The sequence below is a fragment of the Solenopsis invicta genome, chromosome 4, assembly GCF_016802725.1.
Source record: "Solenopsis invicta isolate M01_SB chromosome 4, UNIL_Sinv_3.0, whole genome shotgun sequence".
NCBI classification, from domain to species: Eukaryota; Metazoa; Arthropoda; class Insecta; order Hymenoptera; family Formicidae; genus Solenopsis; species Solenopsis invicta.
In genome coordinates, this window is record NC_052667.1 from 26,411,012 (window position 1) to 26,433,385 (window position 22,374).

The following is a 22,374-nucleotide window of genomic DNA, read 5'->3' on the forward strand; positions in this document are numbered from 1 at the left end:
ATGACCCACTATTCTTACATTGCATTCAATTGCTCCCAGTGCGGATGCATGACGGGACTCGGTTACTCGAAAACACGCGTGAATCTTATTCAGTCAAGCCTCTCCATCGCTTGTTGCGACGCAAACCGTTCATGGCGGACATGGGAAATACAGCTAATCGTGTTTATATAGTATAATAGGCATGTGTACGTACTTGCCTAGTCGAGACGTTCCCACGAACATTCACTGACCTTGAGCCTTGTGAAGCTTGGGACGAACGCGAGCGTGGTAGGAAGGATTTCTCTCGAAAAGGAGAGATGAGACGACAAGAAGCGAATAACCGAGCGAGAAAAACGTAGTTTACTGAGCGGTGAGATATGCGCGCCGTGTTTCTACAATCACCGCGATATCAATCACTCGTGCGAAGCGCATCGGACTTTCGAAATTCGCAGTCGTGGAGATTCGTGAAAAATTGCTTTTTATCACTTCGTGATAAATGTTGCGTTAAACAGAAACTCGCAATAAAATCAAGGTCGTGCGATTATGTTATTATTTTTTAGAAAACTTGATAGGAAAGCGTATTTTCGTACAAATGTATTATCTATATACATGTATAATTAAATACTAATAGTTTATCACAAGTCGGTGAGCAAAAAATCGATATTAGATAAATTCTTCGTTGCTTATCGAGTCGACGAGAAGGCGTTGAGCGATGATACGACCGTAATAAGAAAATAAATGAAACCATTCGTCGTGGTCTACCGATGACCCAGATTTATCGCGAACTCTTGTATAGGCGCATTGAACCGTATCAAGGCGATTATATATATTACGTAATGATAAAATCGCGAATGAGAAGACCGACTTCGGTGCATTTTTCAGTGAGACAATAGGAAGCAATATAATTTTGTCATTGCAACTGTAACGAGATCGATAACAAATTACAATATAATGACTATTAGGCATACGCATATTTTGATAATAGAAATTCGGAATAATTCAGGCGAATGAAGAAAGTAAATGAAATTTATGTATATCGGTTTGGTTAACGTCTTTCGAGACGACGGGCCAGCTGTGAGCTTGCTTGCATCTGCTAATGTGCGTCGACAGCTGCACACTGAGCGGCAGCAGCAGATGCAGCCGGATGCCGGTCGCCCCAGATGGCTGAGCCGGAAATCGTGCGCGTCGTTTGCCCGGGGCCGACATCCTTCGCGATCGCAGAGCATTTCTGGAGCGATTCGATGGCTCAGAAAATAATCTTTCGCGTTGTCGTTGCAATCTCACTGCAAAAATAAAATTAACAGCGCGATTCTTTGTAGCAAATAAAATTCGTGCGATACGAAGCGTTTAATATCCGTTAGAGCAATTTAATAGTGAATAGGAACACTAGGAAAATGAATAATTCGCGAAAGAGAGGCATATATTGAGAGAGAAGTGTAGCACAAGAAATAGAAGTTGATTTTTATCTTCAGTACAGAATTATGTAGCTTAGGCAGGAGGGGGAAGGTTTTTTCTCAGGCGCGCTCGGATTTTTTTTTCTTTTCCGTTATCCTTTAAGGTGCACGATCGCCCTGATGAGGTGATCCAACGTGGGAGGCAAGGTAATTTCGGAGAGAGAGGAGCGGTCTCTCTGTCAATGCTAGCGTTGCTAAAATCTCGAATTCTCGTACTCGCGATCGCGCGGTTCCTGACGTGATACTCGACGGTGATCTTTTTTGCGGTGTCCTTTACGCGCCAGGTGCCCGTAGAATCGCGAGGGCTCTCTCTCTTTTTGCCATCTCGTCTCGGCAGACGGGAATATAAACGTTCTGCCTCTCCACTTTTCTTCTTACGCATGTCAGTGTGTATCGCGCGCGATACACTTTGAAAGAAAAGATATATTGGACAGATGCTCGCATTGATAGCGAAGGTCGTTTTTTTCACCGTCAGAGACTTGTTGCCTTGAATCTAGTTTTTCGTGCCCGGGTCGTTCGGAGAAGGAAGAGGGGACGGATACTTAAAAATCACGCCTCGAACCATCGCGATCCGAGGTCTCTCGCCGTCTCTCTTTTTTTATATATATATATAGATTCCATTACTTCACGGATAACGCGTCTTCTTCCGTTTTTTTTTGTTTTGGAATTTCAACTTTAAAAGCTCTCGTACACCTTTTGGTTATCGCTTTTTGCATTTTGTGCCATCTTCACGCACGTTTAATTAGTCTTCCTTCGAGATTTTATTTGTTCCGTGACGACGAGTTCGCGATCTTAGGACCGGAGTTGCGCCACGTTGTTCGCAGCGCGTAGACATTTTTTTCTCTCTCGTGAATATTTTCTGTCGCGGAAACACGCGAAAGCGTTCCCGACGACAAGGTAAAGGTAAACGCGTCCGCGCACACGCCCGTCCGAAGGAACGGTCGCTGAAGGCATGCTCTCTCTCTTGCTATCCTTCCTTAAACGATCGACCGCTTCTTCTGGCAATAGTGAAACGATCGCGTTTACCTTTGCCCATCCGGGACGAGAGTCACCCTCAGATCCCAGATAAAAAAAAAAAAAATCAGCCCATTGTAGCCGTGACGTGTTTTTTTTGTTGGCGCGAGAAACCGGTATTATATATGGTACATGTAACGAGGACGCGTGTGCTAAATCATGCACAAAAGTTGAGTCGGGCGAGGTACTTGCCCGAGAATCGCGTGAGAGAGATACGTGATACATCCTGTTGTCCTCGTTGATCGCAGATTGGAACAACCGGGTGCGTCGACGTACGGCCAGCCGTGCGCGAACCATCAGTAGAATTCTTTCTCTTTCTCTCTCTTTGCTGTCTGTACCAGGTCGCCCAAGGGATGTCTTGTATTTTCCTCTTTCCTCTCTCCTTATTGTGCACGACGAAGGAGCGCGGGGAGCTCAATCACCCTCGCATTTCTGCCTGCCTCTTCTCCTTTCCACGTACATCTGCCTCGTCTATCTTTTTTTCCTCTTTCTTTCTCCTTGAGTTGCGCGCTTCTCATACGGCTGGTCGTAAGTCGCGAAACCGGCCGGCCGACCGGAAATTCGCCCTTTGCCCGATCGATCTCGGCCTCCTCGCCTCCTCATCTCGAGAGAGAGCGGGATCGGCGAGGTCTATCGGCATCTTGTGATGTCCCTCTCACGCGTCGCGCGCACGTTCGCACATACGCATACATTCACGTTGGGTTTTGTGGCTCTCTATAAAAAAGACGTGGTCGGAAAACGAACAAAAAAAGCACGTTCCACATCAAGATCTTGGTCGCGCAAGCGCGCGCGCACCAGGACTACATGCAGTACGATATAACGATGTGTGAACAACATATATATATTATATATTCATATATATATAATTTTTTTTCTTTGTCCATTCCGTGTATGCGTACACTCGATAGTTTTTAACCCATTTGTGCCATACATATATATATATATATATATATATTTACATATATATTTTTTTTTGGCGTAATTCGTCTTTTGCATGCCACGCTTCCTTCGGTAGTGTAACTATTACACCTTAACTCTTATGGAGGTGTGCAAGCGTGACGGCGTTCGGCCGGACATGTCCCGCGTAGTGACGTGTGCATGGTGGTGGTAGTTCAGAGGTTTTTTGGTCATCTACGTAAAGCGAATGGAACATCCATACGCGAGTAGAATATAGAATAGCCGCAACGTCGCTCGCGCTCGCACACGTTCGACAAATTTATCTTTTTTTTTTTTACTAACCCACGTGTACATAACTCGCTTATTTGTTCGTAACGCATAAAACATGAACTATTTAATTAACCCGATTTACATATATATATCTTATGGTTCTCTCATATGTGCATACGTACATGCGCCAACGTGTGTATGTATACATATGAGCGTTCTCGAAAGAAAGGACTCCATATAGTAATATATATTTACACATATATACTTCGTATATATATAATATGCTTAACATTATATAATACTATTTTTCTATTCGATATATATCGCTATATATATACTTAATATATTTATAACGATTACGTATAAACATATTCACATCGTTGTCATTATTGTTCATGGTATTGTACTTACTCGTTATTCGATTCTCGTTGTGTTGTTGTACCATGCCATGTCAGTTTTTCTCTGTATACTCCCTTTCTTTGTGTTCTTTGACCCATTCCAAGTGTCTAGGCCACGAAGACGATGAGGAAGAGCTCGAGCTCGTGATGAAGAGGGGAACGCGAGGGAGGAAGCTCGCCAAGCTGCTACGGCCGAGCAATTTCTCGGTCGGAGCGGCGCACAGAGCTTCTTCTGCGATCCACGAAGAGGGAATCCGATGATGTCAGAAGAGAGAAGAAATCTACGGCAAGCGTGCCATTTGCACGTTTGCCGAAATTATTAGAAGCAGAATCGCGCTTTCGTCGTATTTTTTGCTGCGAAAGCGTTTGATAATCGCGACACAACGCGTTTTTTATTTAATCTTTTAGATCTCTATGATCTTATTTAGAGACTGTTTTTTATGTTATTCTGGTTCGAACGAGCCAAAGTTCATAAAAGGTGATGCTATGAATAAGATCAGTGAAACTCAAAAGATTAACAATTGGTTCTAGTGTCAAAGACGCACAGATAACATCTGAATTTACACAATTTGGACGTTTACGTGCGCATCTTTGGCATTATCGAACGTTCGTCCGTTTCTTTTATTTCCCACGATTTTGCGGCGCACAGCTGATTTTTGTTCATGCGATTTTTTTGCATAGAACAAAGCTCGTGCGCTCGCGCCTTCTTTTTCTTCAAGAGAGAAGATTGAAGATCACCACGGTACCGATACACACATTGGTAAGGACACGAGGTAAACAGGTAATACTCGGGTCAAGGTAAAAAGGTAATGTGACGAAGATGTCTGTTATAAAGATACTATCTTGGTTACATCATAACGTAATATCGTCTACGTAAACGCGTTATTTATGCATACATGCGTATCGAGCTGTACGTGTATACTTAACGTGTACACGTAATTCATACTCCGTATGAATACTCCTATTTACATAATGATGGTATGTGTAATATGTTGATTGGTGGTCGTGTGTGTTATTGCAAATGAAGATAGCCGCGCGGACAAGTCAGCAAATCTAATCATTGGTAAGGCGATTAAGATTACTTGCAAGCGATGTCAGGTTTTCATTTGCAATACGACTTTTTTCCTTTTGGTTTCTTTTTATGGAAACTATATCATCGTGAGTGAGAAAGAGATGTGAATGTGTGAGAGAAAGATTAGATGTATGATGAATGTTAATGAATATTTAATATATATTAAATGGTAAATTTTCATGTACGTTTTATTGCGTTTTATATCGGTCTTGGATTACCCTTCGCGCTGTTGTAATGATGAGAGGGAAAGTCCATCATTTCTCGGCAACGAGGGAAAGCTATAAAACGATATAAAAATGCAATGTCTTGGAGAAAGCTATTTTTTCCATTATTTGCAGCTGCATTTCATCGAGATTTTAGAAAACTTGATAATTTCTCTCAATGTATCAAGTTGGAAATATTTTTTTTGTTCAATTTTGATATTTGAGAATTATTAAAGAGGAGTTTTTTAAAATTCGGAGAAAACGCATAACGCCAGAGAGGTTCCTCCGTTTTTCATTTTTCGTTTATAGAAAATTAAAAATTGTGATTGTGCACTGTTACACGCAATGTCAAGTTTAAAGACGTTGGAGAAGAGCAGCCTTTTTTACTCTTCAAAAACCTAATTATCTTGACTTGACGATTTATGCTTTGTCGTCACACTTCTTGATTTTCTATTGACGATGCGCGATTTAGCCAACATGAAGAAAGAAGATAGAAGAAGATGGAAGCCAAATGCTTGGACGATCTGAGAAAGGATAAATTTACTGTTTCTGTATCTCATTTTGAGATTCAGAAATTTACAATAAAGATTCACAACAAAATTTAGTTAGATTACGATTGAGTTTCCGATTATCCTTATTTTGGGGATTTTCGGATCTCGAGAAATTATTGTATTTTGTGAAGATATATCTTCTGCATATATTTTCTCTCTATGCTATTTGTGGGTTTTTTTTAATCGCAATGTCATTTTTTCTTGCTCGACTTAGGTTGAGCTCGAATTTGCAATGTGCATTTCTTTTTATCTGCAAAAACTAGGGATGAAGATGGATGCTCGAGTTCAAAGGTTTCGCATTTTGAACTTTTGAACGAGAGCTTAGAAGATGTCAAGACAACTTAGCTCTTTGAATTGGTAATGTATCAACTGAATGGTAAAGTATTGGTAACTCTTTATGGTAAATAGTATAAATTTTTTTTTAATTTATAGTGATAAGCGTATAGTTTGTAAGGTTTTTAAATTCTCATAATTAGGACGTAATTTAATTTTCTATATTTTACATGATTTATAATTTCTGTCTTAATACGTTAATATAAATTTTTTTGATTTTGAATTATTGAATTGCATCTAATTTTCGCGATTTTAAAGAAGTTCGATTAGATTTTATAGATTTGTTTTTCCTATGATCTTCTCGAACTTAACACGCGTTGAAATTAAGATGTTTTTCAATAATTCTTTTGCGAGAGAATTTGGTTATGTGGGAATTTGTATGCATGGAAAATGTGTTTGTGTCAGACTCCATCTGATACTATCTTTGCGTGTGTATTTTTGAGTGAATGAGTATTATTTATATAATAAAATATGTCTAGATTTAAGATATTTTCTACGTCTTTTTAAGATCTACTTTTATTTTTTAAGACTACTTTTAAGGAAAAATGTTGGTTTTAATAATTATGTTTAATTTTAGAAAATATTTATATTTGTATTTTTTTTCTTTTATGGAAATCTGTGTGTGGGTGTATGTATGTGTGTGCGAAATTATGATTTCCATGTCAACCAGTAAATAATAGTAATATTTCGTTACATATAATGAAATATTAATATTATTTGCCGAACATTTTGGTAATTTACAATTTCCTGTGATTCTGAGAAGACCTGACACATAGCTGCTTTCAAGAAAGCATTTTGCTTTTTTGAGAGCAAGTTTTGCCAGCCAAACTTGCAAAGATGTGCCGCTGTCGTAGTGAATTGCACCGCTGTCCATAAAAAGGTAAAAAGGTATTGTCACGTAAGTATTTAGTCTTGTGTGTTGTATCGGCACGCAAGATGCTCTTCCGTTATATCTATATAATATAAAATATTTTTGGCAGAAATGGTTGGTGACGAATATCTAGCTTCTTTTAAAGTATTTAAAGTGACTAAGCATTTCGATATTTATCGAAAAGTTTAGTGTTGATGTCTTTACAAATAGTATGAACTGGCAGTATTATATTACTGTGAATTAAACACTTCTATTTCTGCCGCCATTTGTTCATTATATAAAAAATAGGGTATACTCTTGGCACGTTTCTCCGATTTTTTTTGATTTATAAATTTGTTCTAAGAGGTTGTCAAATTAAGAATATCACATGCTAAATCATTTTGTAAAATTACAATAATTGCAAGCAAAAACAGTAATTTTTATCTCATCTCTATAAAATGAGATAAAAATTGCAGTAACGCTTGTTAAATTTTGAATAACCTTGATGATTTTCATCAATTCGATGAGTTTCATTCAAGGATAAAATTTTCTATAATGTCCTTCACGTAAATTTGATCCTGTAAGCACGTTCCGTGAAATTGTGCTGCTTTTGCAAAAAAAAAAGTTGCGCAATGTTCGTTGAACGAAAACAGACTGATAACACTTCCGATATTATTCCGCCTTTTTTTCCTTTTCTTTCTCCTTTATTCCTTTTTTTTCCTAGTTTTCAGTTCGACTGGTGCATCAAAAAGATTGGATTCCATTGTCTCAGTGCGCACAATCCGTTTCTGGTAGTATGTATGATTGTATGAATCTTTGTGTGAATGGTATAACCAAGTTCGTATGTTTCGGTTCACTACAGAGGTTAAAGTGTTTAGAATCTTCCCGAAGCTTATCATGCAAAATTAATTGGATTGCGAGATTTTTGCAAGCTGCACTGTTGGATCGATCGAATTCTAGGGCGCCAGACTACGAACGATCTGTCGATTGTCCTTGCATTGCTCGCGATCGAAGGAATTTTTGATAGGAGTAAGCGTGTTATAGGGAGCCTCATCACCACGTTTCGCGAAGTCGATGGATAATTATTTGAATAGTATGTATAGATCATTTTTCCATTGCGCGAAATGTCGATTGATTAACGAATTTGACTTACAGATTTTTATTAAAGCTAACCGAGTTATTTTTAACGCTTGTTCGTGCTGCATGTCAATATTCTAGAAGCATTCGGATATATTGCGAGGAGTGTCGCAAAATTATCAGATTTGCGTAACAGTATTGTGTCACTCCTCGCAAATACCGAATGATTACAAGATAAATTTAGTGATATTTAATTTCGACGATAAACGGTATACAGCTTTAATAAAAAATCGCGGAAATAGTTCTTCGATAACAAGTAAGCTGTATAAATATATTTCTGTGATACAACCGAGAGGAAAAACAATTCGAATTCTCGAAGAAAATGAGAACTATAATGTTTATTTTCTATGAAAATTTGAATAATTTTCCTATGAGCTGTGATTTTTATTGGTTTTGCAAACTCGTTGCGGGTCTCGCAGAGATTTCAAGCCGATTCTAAATTTCAAGCTTCAGCATCACAAAAAATTTATATTATACACATAATATTAATGTGCATACTGTTCAAGATCGTGATTTCGAGATCGGTATGTAGGTTTTCAGAATCGTCGCTCTCGTTCTATAAACTGATACATAATTTGTTTTTAATCGAAATTGTTCATAAACGTGTGAGTATAATTTGTATCACCGATTGACGTTATTAGTGTAATTGAATTATTGATTTTTGCTTGCGTGAAATCTTGAATAATGTGTCAACTCGATTGTTACCACTTTATTGCAATTATTGCTTCTCTGTTAATCATTGCTGCGCAGCGATCATTACCGGTGCTGCAATACATTGCGCAAGTGGTAACTAATTGTCACAAAAACAAATTTAGAGTATTAAAATTGATGTATTTGTTGAAATAACTAACGGAATGTACTCTCACGTTTGTGTGTTTACGATTTGCAAGAGATATAATTCGATTGTAGTTAATTTTCGGTTCAGTTTCCAATTTTCCCAGCAGTCAGTTATTGAGCCTGGACACGACAGACTAGACCGATCGTTAACATATCCCGATTCAATTATTTCCTCGTATTCCACGTCAAGGAAGAATTCAAATAAGGACGTACTTTTCCGATTGTATACTCGCGTGATAGCAGCTAGGGCACCCACGGTGTTTCAGAGTCGGTTCTCGGGTATCGTTGCTCACGCTGTGACCGACGTTATTCGGTCCAGTACTCCCTGGACAGGCATCTACGCTACGAATGTGGGGTGGAAAAGCAATTTGCTTGTGGGACCTGCCGACGGCGTTTTACCAGGCTGGACATCATGCGTGTGCATCAGAAGAGGACGGGCCATCATGTGACGCCCTATACCAGGAGGAGCTATTACCAACTAGTCGAGGAGCCGCCTTTGGACTGTTACATCGCAGCAATGGCTCAAAGGGACGAGAACGAAAGTCAACAACAGAGACAGCGGCGGCGTCAACAGCTGTAGCATGTCGATTCGTTATCGGGAAATCCCCCCCCCCCCCGTGTAATTTCAATTAATACTTTGAATTTCGCGTAAAAGAAATGCGTCACAATGCCAAGTCAGAACGATTTATTACATTGAAGTCTCGTTCTCGCACTTTAGTAAATTCAAAATGCATATTTATATTCGAAAAACATTTGTAGTAATTTTATGTTTTTTTCGAATAATTAACCGTTGCTATCTACTTTCCATGGGCGTAGATACGACGTTGCATTATTCGACGAAAACTGAGATGAATTTACCGAACTTTACGTTGATCTCCAAGTTCATTAATGGGGTCTTAAGTGTTTTCTAATTTTTATTTTGATCTTAATTTTGATCGTGGTTGATTTTTGCTTGGAGTTCAACTTGATGTTTCGGTTGCCACAGAAATTGCTTTTTCCAGAAATTATCTAATTTTATAGTTTTGTTTATTACAAAATTGATTCTTAATTATTGGCTTGGCTCGTGACGTTTTAAAACATTGCTAAATTACAGTAATTTTTTGAGTCTCGCGACTACTTTCTTTATATTTAACTCGAAGTCATATTTACATTTGAATTGAAACTAATTTGTTAATTTTATGACTACGAAATTGATTTTTTTTTGTATGTATATTACTATTGAAAAATTTGTCAAAATTTTTTGAGACTCGATGCATCAAGGGAGTAAGAGTAGCGAATTATGAAATTTCTTTCGAAAGAAAAAAAATGTTACAAAGATAGAATATTATATATAAATATATATAAATTATTGCGAATGATATTTTGTAAATAGGTCAGATTCAGAATTGTTAACAATTATTTCGGTGAGGGATTATAATTTTCGGGAATATAATCAACGCGTTAACACTGTTGTAAATCGGTTCGTTAGAAATACGACACTTATCGCCAATTTTTGTTACAATAAATGGCTAATTTTTGCGAAGTTAACCAGACGTGTATGCGTTCCAATGATATTTTTTCTCATTCTTCTGAAGTATCGATTAATTCACGAATTCACTAATATTCGACACTTCATCGTTTTTGGCAATTTAATGTCATTAAATCTTACTACGCATCTGTTCGAAGAAATGAAATTATTTCCGAATTTATCAACATAATTAACTTCGTGAATTACAAAATTTTATTTTCTGTTAGATGTATCAAAAAATTATTGCATTATTATTGTTTATCACATTATTAGTGATAAATTATAAACTTGTGATTCGGAGGAAAGTAAAGAAACCGTTTTATCATCAGTTAGTATGCGAATCGTCGAAATTAGCTTCAGGGATTTTTTTTTTGTAATACGACATTTAACTTTTTCAGTTATATGATAGAGCTTAAAATGTATAACTGAAGAAATTATCGTCATTGGTTCCTCTTTTCAGTCGAGTTTATTAATATAATAAATTTACTTTTATAGTTCTATGCAACTTTTGATTTATCGACGATCGCGATAAAACTTTGAATAAAATTAATATAAAGATAGACCGGCATACATAAGGAAGGCATTGTTTTTTTCTCGTCGTTTGGATCTGCATCCAGCCGTATCTTTCAACATCCACAAATGCGCATTCAACCAGTTGATGGACCAGAGTGAAGCAGAAAAAATAAAGAATTTTTTGAACGATATCTTCTCATCTCTTCATTGTACAAACCTTATATCCAGCTTTTCAGCTCCTGTATCATTGCGAATGTGAAATAATTTAGTTTTACTAACTTTTATTGTGGTATAATTTCAAATCATTTTGTATTGTTAAAACCTAAAATTTTACCAAAATATAATACCAACAATTAAGCATTAATTTTTTAAAATTTGAATCTAATTCAACATTTCGATCAATTTCTCAATGTTTAATGTTTTTTTTTTAGAAAATAACTTTAAATTATTTGATAATTCTCATATTCATCGTTCGGAAGTACACTTTACATTCATTTATGTGTAAAATAAACTATCTAATTTTTTTAACGAAAAATAATACATGCGATTAGAATGTTTAGAGCGATATTTGTTTTGAACTTTAGGACACCAATGCTACTGCGCATAAAGAGAATGATTAAAAAGAAATGCAAGAAAAAGAAATCTAGGAAAGCTCATGACGTAAATGTGAAAACAAAATTCTTGAAAGCAATCTTTGAAATTTGAACGCATCTTGTCGCGTCCGCGCGCATAATTGATCTCCCGGGTGATAGTTGGCCGATGATGCTTGCAGCTGCCACGCTATATTGGTCACAGTCCACTGGGGTGCATCGGCAACCCACGGCACATTACTGCAGACTCTCCTGTCCAAACTGTGGTCGCAGCTACAAGTATCGAAGCGGTCTGCGAGGACATATCGCCGACTGTTTCTCGGAAAGAGAGAAATTGGAGGCTGATTTTCGTCAACGACAGGAACAGCGGGGACAAGAGCAACAGCAGCAGCAGCGACAGCAGTTTACTGAGAAAGACGTCCGAGTACTATACAAGTTTTGGAAATCGTAGAAACTATTTTGTAGCACAGAGACGATTGAAAACCGGTAGTAAAAATTTCGATTCATTGCGCCGAAAATTCTTGTTCTTGTTTTATTTTACCTGCGAATATGGAAGTGGATCCTATCGACCTTGGAAAGCTGTCCAGTATCTTGATCTAAGCACTGTCTCCGGCTTCACTAGTTCCTGCTTTTTAATTCTTTATGTTACACATTTAGAAGAAAGCCGTGAATATTCTTGATAAAATTGTTTATCTTTGATCGTATTAATAAATAAAATTTATTGTTTCAGTAATTGTGAAAATAGTCGAGCTTTGGAACATTTTATTTAATTATCAATAGCTCTATTTATTAATGATTTTCTCACATTCTACATTTTCTTTTTTTATAGTTTTTGTTCATCTACATATATAATGGAGACACCACTTCGTGCATTAAACAAAAATCAATATAAAGTTTAATTGTATAATCCGACATGATGCGTGATGCACTTTCCTAGAAATACGCATAATTCATGAATTAATACTTTCATAATAATAAAATGACATAAATCATCCTTTTAATCACGAGTAGCATTTGGTACATGCTACTAACGTTGTACATAACTTTCAGTATCCAATTAACGAAGGAATAAACGAAGCATCAGTGATGATTGTTGGTTGATTTGTATTGCATGCTGAAGTCTTTTGTCATTCAACCGAATGTAAAGCTTCATGATTGTCAGCGTGGCGAGTGGCAATTTTAAAAAAACTACAAACGAAGGAGGCGTATCTTGAGCGGCTCTCGTCGAAGGGAGATCATCCACGTTCAAATTATTCACGCATAACTTCGGCCAGTAATTACGTTCATTCGCCGTTGAATATGTGTTGGGTGAAACTATACAAGGAGGCATATTTTACGTTGGGTTGAAATTAATTACATCACGGGTGTAAAAATGGATGCACTAATAAAAATTAAAATCCATTCATTTTGGTGCAGCATGTAAATAACAACAGCCCAAAATAGCGAAGACTGCACAAGGATCTGCCATAAGGAAGAACGATATATACTCGAGCATTAGTGTGTCAATATACTGCTAAAATTCTTTACACTTTTTAATGTTGTTACATTCAATAACGTCACTCCAAAATTTCCATGTATCAATTACTTTTTAATATATATTATATCATTTAGTATATATAGCATGTCTTGTTTTTAAGAGATTTTCTTTATTCCTAATTAGTCAAAAGATGTAATACGAAAATAAATATCATCACATTTTTAAAACGTTATTCGTGTATTTATTCATTTATTGATTTAATGTCAATTTATTCGTGAAGAATGCAACTTGGAGTTTCTATGCAACAACAGAATATTGTGTACGTTATTAAATTTTGTAATAATTCAGTATTGCGACAGAGAAAGAAACTCGTCCACGCAAGAATTAAATGCAATTGGAATTAGTTTTTATCGCGATTCTTTGATGGGCTTTGGGAGCTTTTTGTGCAGTCTTCCTTTGGAGCGAGCTTGATACAGTATTGTCCACACGCTTGGTTCAAGCTTTTCTTTCAACGGTCGAGAAAGAGAAAGAAGGGGGGTTCAGAGTGTCCACGTCGCATTGTCTCGACTGAAGTGTCCCGCGGCTTTGCAGATAAGAGGGGCTCGTTTTGTGCGTCCAGCAGGAACCCGTATGATGTAAAGGCCTCCCCCTGTATGCTTGCAGCCAGCCCCGCGAAGGAGATCGTCTTGAGTGGCGGCGACGACGAACTGCCATTTCGGTGCGTAATGTGCGGACGTGGATACAGGTCGCGATCGTCTCTCACACGACACTCCAGATACGAGTGCGGCCGCCTTGGCTCCCGGTATACCTTCACCTGCACCCTCTGCGGCAAGTACTTCTGCCGGCCGGATCACCTCAAGCAGCATATCCTGAACATCCACGGGGGCTCCGTTGCAAAATAACCGCGGCTGTGCCTTATTTTGGCCCATAGGAAAACAATTTCGTCGGTCATCGGCTCGTCGCCTATTGATCGATTGACACCCGTCTTTGAGGACGTCGGAATAATTACGAAAGTAATTGCGGTTGTCATGAAGGCGAGGAGGAATGTCTTTGTATCATACTCTCTTCGAAAAAGATTTTATAATTTTTATTAAAAAGATGTAATAATTATATATAAGTAATCCTGTAAATTTGAACTTTATAAGCTTATAAACGGCTGGATTACTTTTATGTAAATTATTATTCAGCGTGATGTGCGACCAAGATTTTTGAAGTTTCTACTTAGAGCGTTTTGATCTTAGTGTTGCAATAATGTGTTTTTATTAAACGGGTTTTCTAGACTAGGCTAATTTAGGAGTCTGTATTAGAAATTATTTTTATTTAACGTGGAACTTTATAATTTTATAATTGTACTGTCCACTTTGATTCGTTTGTCCAAAGCAATACCAAAGGAAATTTTATTTTGGATTTGTCAATAGAGTTAATTATTGTACATCAAACTATGAATAATAATTTTGTGGTTGTTAGAAGGTGTAATGATTGATTTAAATTTTAAAATATAAGTGTTCTCGTGCGATAATTTTTCTTTAGAGATATGATCTCTATTTAAAGCTCGTGTTTGAACAATTCTTTTATTACTCAAGAGTTTGTTAATAGTCTAATGAGTTTTTGAATAACAAATTCAATTTATCAATTTGGATAGATTTTGTTGCGATATATATTAAGCTGAATATATTATTGATAGATTTATCATTGCGCGGTTCCAAGATTAGCTTTATACAAATGCTCAAGTAGACATTTCTTCCTCTTAAATGACAAGAAAAGATTTTATTATCTATTTTCTAGTAGGAAATTGAAGGTCAAATAAAATGACTGCGTGTGTATTACACGCGCAACCTGCGTGTTTTAGGTATCAACTGCCAAATAGATCACGAATGCCAAATGACTAATATTCCTATTTTTCTAGTGCAATATACACGTTTAAGTTATTCTATACAAGTATACGATTGTACAATGAATAGGGAAATGTGTAGATGGATTGATATATTGGAAGAGGATTGTTTAGGATTGACAGGGCTCTGTGTGTGAATAAAAATCAAGTTACATCAGTTCCTGCTCTTGTTGAATCTTTTGTATTCGAATGTAGTTATTTTATTACTATTGAAACTACCGTTATCAAAGATATATTTCTTTTATTTAAAAAAAACGTATATGCAATTGTTTAAATTGAAAGAAATGGATATTACTAAAATGTGGAAGTTTATTAGTCTTTAGTTTGGACGCATGTGCGAATATATCTTGAATTATTTTTAATTGTGAAAGTTCATAAACTTCTGCGTTCTAGATATTTACTTCATATACTGGAAATTTTTAATATTAGCGAATCCATTAGAATCTCTTTTTTGCGATTGCATAATTAAGTTTAAATGTACGAAGTTATTTATATTGCAACTTATTTAAAAATTGGATAAGTTATTTCTGATGTTAAATAAATATTGTAGGAGTCTTTATAGGGAAATGCAATTTTCTTTTTATGATTTCTTTTATTGCAGAGGTATCGATTATGTGCAAAGAGAAATATGTTAGGCATGTACAGCGACACTTGTGTCGTGTGTTATATTTGAGGCTATGAAATATGCGTGAGTATGTTATTTATGCGACTTTTATGTATAGAAGAAATATGATAGAGGGTTATTGCCCTAAAAAATGCGACATGGGTATATTACTGTTATTGTTGGACATTAATTCTACCACACGTTGTTACTTATCGAACTTTATAAATTTTTATGGTATTTCAATAAAAAAGTAACATTAATTGAATTGTTTATTTCGTAACCACTTTTCATCCATTTTCTTGAAATCCGCATTTCTTTCAATCTATGTCTGTTATATTTTTGTTTTATTATATGTTATTTTGTATATCTTGCAAAATATTATAGACTAAAAAGACGTTGCGATTATTGAAAATTTACAATATATTCTGATTTTATTTTTAAACCAATTGTAAATTGAAATACACTTTAAGTTAAATATTCTTTTAAGTCGAAAAGAAGTAAAAATGGTTTGGACAATTAATAATAACTGGATTAGTTATATTTTTGCTATTTTAGTTATTAGATTTTGAGACAAGTAATTGTTTTTCAAGTAATTTTTAAATGTGTTACATTTGGATCAAGCTTTTTATTTTCAAAATTGAATTGTATCATAGTGACACTTTATTTCGCAATTAATAATATCATATAGTTAAGCTAATTTCTTGTGCGATTGCTTTATAGGGACAGTTGCAGTTTAATTTTGGTTGTGTTATAAGAATTCATTATGTACATGTTATCAAAATTAAAATAAATCATTAATTTTTCTATTTGGCACATGTTTAGTTAAAGAAAGAATTTCAAGAAAGAATAAACCAATTTCATTGTTTCGATAAAATATTTTTAGACAGAGGCATGATAAACAAAATTTAGGAACTCTTCTACTTTATTTCACGAGTTTATTAAAAAAAAATCTTTAATAAGCCAGCCGAGTAAAGTTTTATAGGAAGAAAGAAGCACCTGTTTTGTCTTGTTCCTGAAAAATTCAAGGGGCGCACAAGTAGAATTATTTGGGCATTCTTCCACTGATGTTCACGTTCATAACACAATTTCTGATTCCTGGAGTATCTTGGCCCACAGGGCTGAACCGTGAGGACTGACGTCACTTGGGTTTATGTTTTGTTACAGATAAGTCGTACGTGCTAGGAAGCATCTATCTTGATCAGGCACATACGCTTGTGAATCAACAAAGTTTAAATTTATTTGTCAATTATTGTGAAAGATTTCATTCCTGGCCCAATACTTTTCCGGACTATGTGATCAGGGTACATCGTTTCTATAATTTTCATTTTATAATCTCGAGTTGATTTTTCTGTCGCGCATAAATTGACGTGAAATTTTTATTTTATATTCAAAGATATAGAAAGTATCGAAGTTACATATTTTTAAGAAATGTAATTTATATTATTTTTAATTATTATGTTATTGAGAAATGTGAATTATGCTGAGTTTTTTTTTATTGAACTATCATATTAACTTGATGCTATCTTACTACGAATTAAATTTCGTAAAATATTTTAGTGATATAAGTTTAATTTCATCTTGTTTATTGTTTGATTTGTTGTTAGTTTTATAATTTTTGTAATATTACGTTACGTATGATCGAAGTCACTATTAACGAGATATTTAGAACTCTGTTATCTATATCAAGGAAAAATTGATTATATTGAAAAAAAGCATTTTGGATGAGATTAAAAGAGTATTCTATTAATATATAAATAAAAAATAACATTCATTTTTATTTTATGTATTGTTTTTGAAAGAACATTTATGTGACATTAATACTATAGTCAAAATGTTTTATTTTATATGTTATTTTGTTTCGTATATTGTATTCTATATATTATCTTAAACTAAAGGACGAGCACAAGTATAGTTCCTATCATTCTTCTGGTGCTCACATCTATAGCACAATTTTTGATTTTTAGAGTATTCCAGCCCACGGGGTTGAACTAATTTTTATGAGAACTGACGTCGTTTCGTTTTATGTTTCGTTACAGATAAATCGCACACGCTAATGGGCAACAATGTTCATCAGTGCTCAAAATGCGGCAAGTACTACAAGAATCAGTTTTCCTTGAACAGGCACATTACGTACGTCTGTGGACCGATTAAAATGAAGAGAGTTTGTCCGTATTGTGGAAGACTTTACTCCGGGCCCGACAGTCTTACCGACCATGTGATCAGGAAGCACATGATTTGATAATTTGATTTCATTTATAACCATATTGTGCTCTATATATTGTATTTGATATTTTAATAAATTCAAGGGACGCAAGAGTAGATTTTTTTGAGCATCCTTTCAGTGTTCACGTTTATAGCGTGATTTCCGATTCCTGGGATATCTTGGTCCACGAGGCTGATCTTCATGAGGATTGACGTCACTTCATTTTATGTTTCATTACAGATAGATTGTACACGCTGATTGACAATGATAAGCGTCAGTGTCCGAAATGCGATACTTATTACAAGACAACGGCCTCCTTGAACATATGCATTACTGCGGAAAGATCAAGAGTGTATGCCTGCACTCCGGAAAACTTATCTGTAGGCTTAGTATAGTCGTACTGATCATATTATTAGCTGCATATGTATTCGTTTCAATAATCATTCTGTTATGATCTAGATTTGTTGATTTTTATCATGCAAAATGAAGTTTGCGTCGCATGTAATTTTTACTTTACTTAAGGTAGGAAATATCTGTGTTATATTTTTAAGAAAATTATTTTTGGTACTTTATTAAAAGTTGTAATATTATTTTATTGTTTATTTTAATTGAAATCACTATTAATGGTATTAGAATCGTGTCTATTGAAGGAAAATTGAAAAAAAAAACATTTTAAACAAGCTGCAATGAGTTTAATATATTAACGAAAGTAATATATATTTTTAACAGATTGTCTAGATTATATATTAATATAATATTTCATATATATAAAACATATTCGATGCATTACACAAACTAATTTTTCTGCACTGCTACGCGCTTTTGATATGATTGAATGCTCTCGTTTGTGATTGTAAAGTGAATAGTCATTAACCCATAAAATTAGTTGAACGCAAAGAATAATACTTTCAACTTTTAAAACTTAATATTTTAAATCGAAGTCTATAGACATATTAAAGTCCAAATTTTGATTTTTGTTTTATTCTATATATACTCTTTAGATTTTCTTTGTTAAGAATTTTGTTATTACAAAAAATAATTTTGTAGATAAGATCACAGATGTAAAGCTACAAATATTAATTTATTTTTTTATTACGATACTATGATATTAAAAAAAATATTTGCATAATAACTCCTCACTGAAGATTTTATGTGCAGCGTTCGAAGATCCCACTTCATACGTCAAGTATCCTAAAAATCATTTGTCATGTAATTCAGTCGATTTAACCATTATCTTTGTTACTTTATTTAATACTGTGTATGCTCTGAGATGATAATTTAGCTAGGGGATATAGTCGTAGAGCATAGTATATCCAACCGCTGGAAGATCGCGTAAAAGGATCAGAGAAAAACAGACTGAGACCTTGCATGCTCAGGTACTCACACAAAGGCGAATCGCGAGACATACATTGCCCGCAGATCGCAAAATTTACATGTTTGTTTCGTTTCGGACCTGCTTGCAGTATACTGGAGCGAATATTCGACGCTGCACGAGACTCTGGTCTTCCATCCGTCGCTCGATTGGAAGAAAACATCCCAGCAGCAGCAGCGTCAGCAACAGCAGTTTCCACAGCAACCATTGCAGGGCCATGTCTGTAAGGATTGTGGCAAGAGCTATAAGCAGAGGAATGCTCTATGGCGACACTTCAAGTACGAGTGCGGCAAGAATCCCAGATTCCAATGCCCGTACTGCCGTTACCGGACGAAGCAACGATCCAACATGTCCTCGCACATTAAGCACAGACACGCAGGCTGTAGGATTTTTGTGATCGACCTCGAGGCTGAAAATTGAATGTTTCAAACTTAATTATGTTCTTTTAGCCAAAAGCTGAAAGTTTCTAGTTACAAATTTTGGGCCGATTTTGTTGTCAACGCTTACTATTGAGATTTGTTATATTAGTCATTTGTACAAAATATTGATTCGAACAATCATTTAAGTCATCAAATGCAATCTTTAACGATTTTATGTTGATTCTTTAGTGTTACCAAAAGTTAATTAAAAAAATTATCAAACAAAAGTTGTATTGAAATTGATACGTTAAACATAAATTTATTGAAAATACAGATAATTTAACAATATTATTCAATTATGAATATATTGAAAAAATATTATTTTATTCGCAAAATATGTTATTTAGGATTGAAATTTAGAATATTTCACGTTTACTATAGAACAGTATACTTGTTCATATATTTTTTTAAATGTATGTTACGAATTATTATTAATTAAAATGAGATATTTTAAAAATAATTCAATTTATATTATTCATTAAAAAATTCACAAAATATTTTATAATTGATTCTCGTTAAATTATTTATATTTACTACTTTTAGACAAGTCTAGATTTCTAATGTATATTTTTTTGTTAAATGTTTTATTTTTAACACCGAATTAATCGGTGGCAGCGTACACGCTGAATATATTGTCAAATAAATAAAAAATAATAAGAAATTTTAAGCACAATTAAAATTGTATATACATAATATTGTATAGTGCATATATATAATATTAAATTATAGAATTGATTGTATTTTATCTTTGTGTTGATCTGTATATCATGTATATTTTATTGCGGAATATCCGAGACAAATATTGTAAAAGGCCCTGAATAATGTAGTGTTAAAAAAATAAATTGTAAATAAAAATTTGTTGCAAATAAAACTGTGTTGTGCATTAATCCACTCATTAGTTACATTAATGCATAACGTGACAGTTAAGTATATTTATATAAAAGTAATGTTTGAAAAAAGAGAAGAGACTAACATAAAATAATTTGTTTTAATAATAAAATTCTGAAAACGATCACTCAATTGAAACTCCAAGATTAATGATATTTATATTATCTTTGTTACATTTTATTATATTATTTTGCTTATAAATAAAAATATCTCTTCTACACAATGAAATAGATTTCAAGTTGAGCTGTTAAGTGTATCTCTTCATGTTTTGATAGGAGAACGCAAACTACTCTGCACTAATCAGCACAAACGTGGTCGTCTTGCAGGTTTTTCGAGCATGCGGACCAAGGGCTGTCCTGTCATCTTCTATGTCTATTCTTCTCCTGCGAGTTCAGTAGTTAGAGATCTCAATGAATAATGATTCCTATAGCACTCGCCCGTTCAATCCTCATCGTTGTTTGTTGCAGCGTCGACGCTTCACAGTAAGTGTCACATTAGCGGATATCGTTGCTGTTTCTGCAACAGTCCGTACCCGTCAACAGCTCATCTGAAAAGTCATCTGACCAGAGGCTGCTTCATGGATCCGTCCTTCTCCGTTGAGAAGCGGCGCAACATCAACATAATGGAGTCCAGGAATTATGTGTGCCCAAAGTGTTCACAGGGCTACAAGAACAAGCGTACGCTGGACACGCATCTGCGTATCGCGTGCGGCCGCGAGCCGAAATTCCAGTGCCCGTATTGTGACCTGAAGAGCAAACACCCGCCAAACATTTACACTCACATTAGACGCAAGCACAAGGGCGAGGATCTCTTTCTGATAGTCAATAACAAATAAGCTGTAAATTGAATTATACATTGTATTATAAAATTGTTTTCAAATTTATATATAATTTATACAATTCATTATTCAGAGGTCTATATAATTATATATAATTTTAATAATTATGTATGAATTTGATAACAATTTTACAGTTGTACAAAGCTTATGGAATGCTATTAAGCGAAAATCCATGTTCTTGCCAAGCCTATCTGAAGACTAAAACTTACGATCGCTGTTATTGTAAAAAATACTTGTATAAGCATTGCATGGATATTATGTTAGATTTTCTAAAAAGTAAAAAAATTATAACGAATAAATTCGATCGTATTGCGTATATTTTCTATAAGTATTCCACACACGTTTTAATTTTTTATAAATAAAAACAAACATGGCATTCTCAGACTATACCTCTTTATTTCTTTTCCTCTTCTATCGGTTATTTGCACGAGAAACCGATTCCAAGTAAATTCAATTTTTGTAGCGTAATTTAATTTTTGATTACAAACCATTTGACAATGTGCATTGAAATGTAGGTAGTACCAAATTATTATAATAATTATTAACAAGAGTAATTATATATCTGTACTATATTATTCATCTTATTTTTTTCCAAAAAAAATTATAATAAACTATTAAATTATTAAGCATAACTACATGAAACCGCTGTATTTTGTGTCGTTTAGAAAATTATCAAGTTTTAAATTTATTTGATTTTTACGTTCCTGGTGATATTAATACAATAATATGAATATTCAATTAATTCCTATTTTTTTTATTTCAGATGACTGTGATATTGCAACTTAATAAGAGCAACAAACGTCGGAACTGTTGAAGAAATCGTGAAATTTATTAGGATTGACTCGTGAATTATAGAGAGAAGTCAGGAACACAAATGTCATAACATCTTATTATTTTTTACGTAACTTTGAAAGAACAAATGAAAACATGGTGAAAAACAAATGGATCTGAGTGAAAAAGGAATAGTAGAAGAAAACCCAGAAGTCATTAGAGGATAATTTTATATTGACATTTGTAAATTTTTTTTCCAAATTTTTTTATATCAGAAATTATTTATTAAATAATAAATTTTTATTT

At 34.6% G+C, this 22,374-nt stretch overlaps 1 protein-coding gene across 49 annotated transcripts in view; it reads left to right on the plus strand.

The window, feature by feature from the left end:
- Positions 1-22,374, plus strand: part of LOC105196315 (longitudinals lacking protein, isoforms A/B/D/L) — a 291,818-nt gene that overhangs the window by 12,667 nt on the left and 256,777 nt on the right. For 2 of the 49 annotated variants that reach the window (XM_011162173.3, XM_039447888.1), the window contains exon 7: positions 19,244-19,766. The exons of 46 other annotated variants lie outside the window; for them this stretch is intronic. In XM_011162173.3, the coding sequence (XP_011160475.1) occupies positions 19,244-19,572 (329 nt within the window). In that variant the 3' untranslated portion in view covers positions 19,573-19,766. Of the gene's footprint in view, positions 1-11,787; positions 12,124-19,243; positions 19,767-22,374 lie in introns of those variants that run through there. One more of the 49 variants, XM_011162192.3, reaches the window with a different exon arrangement.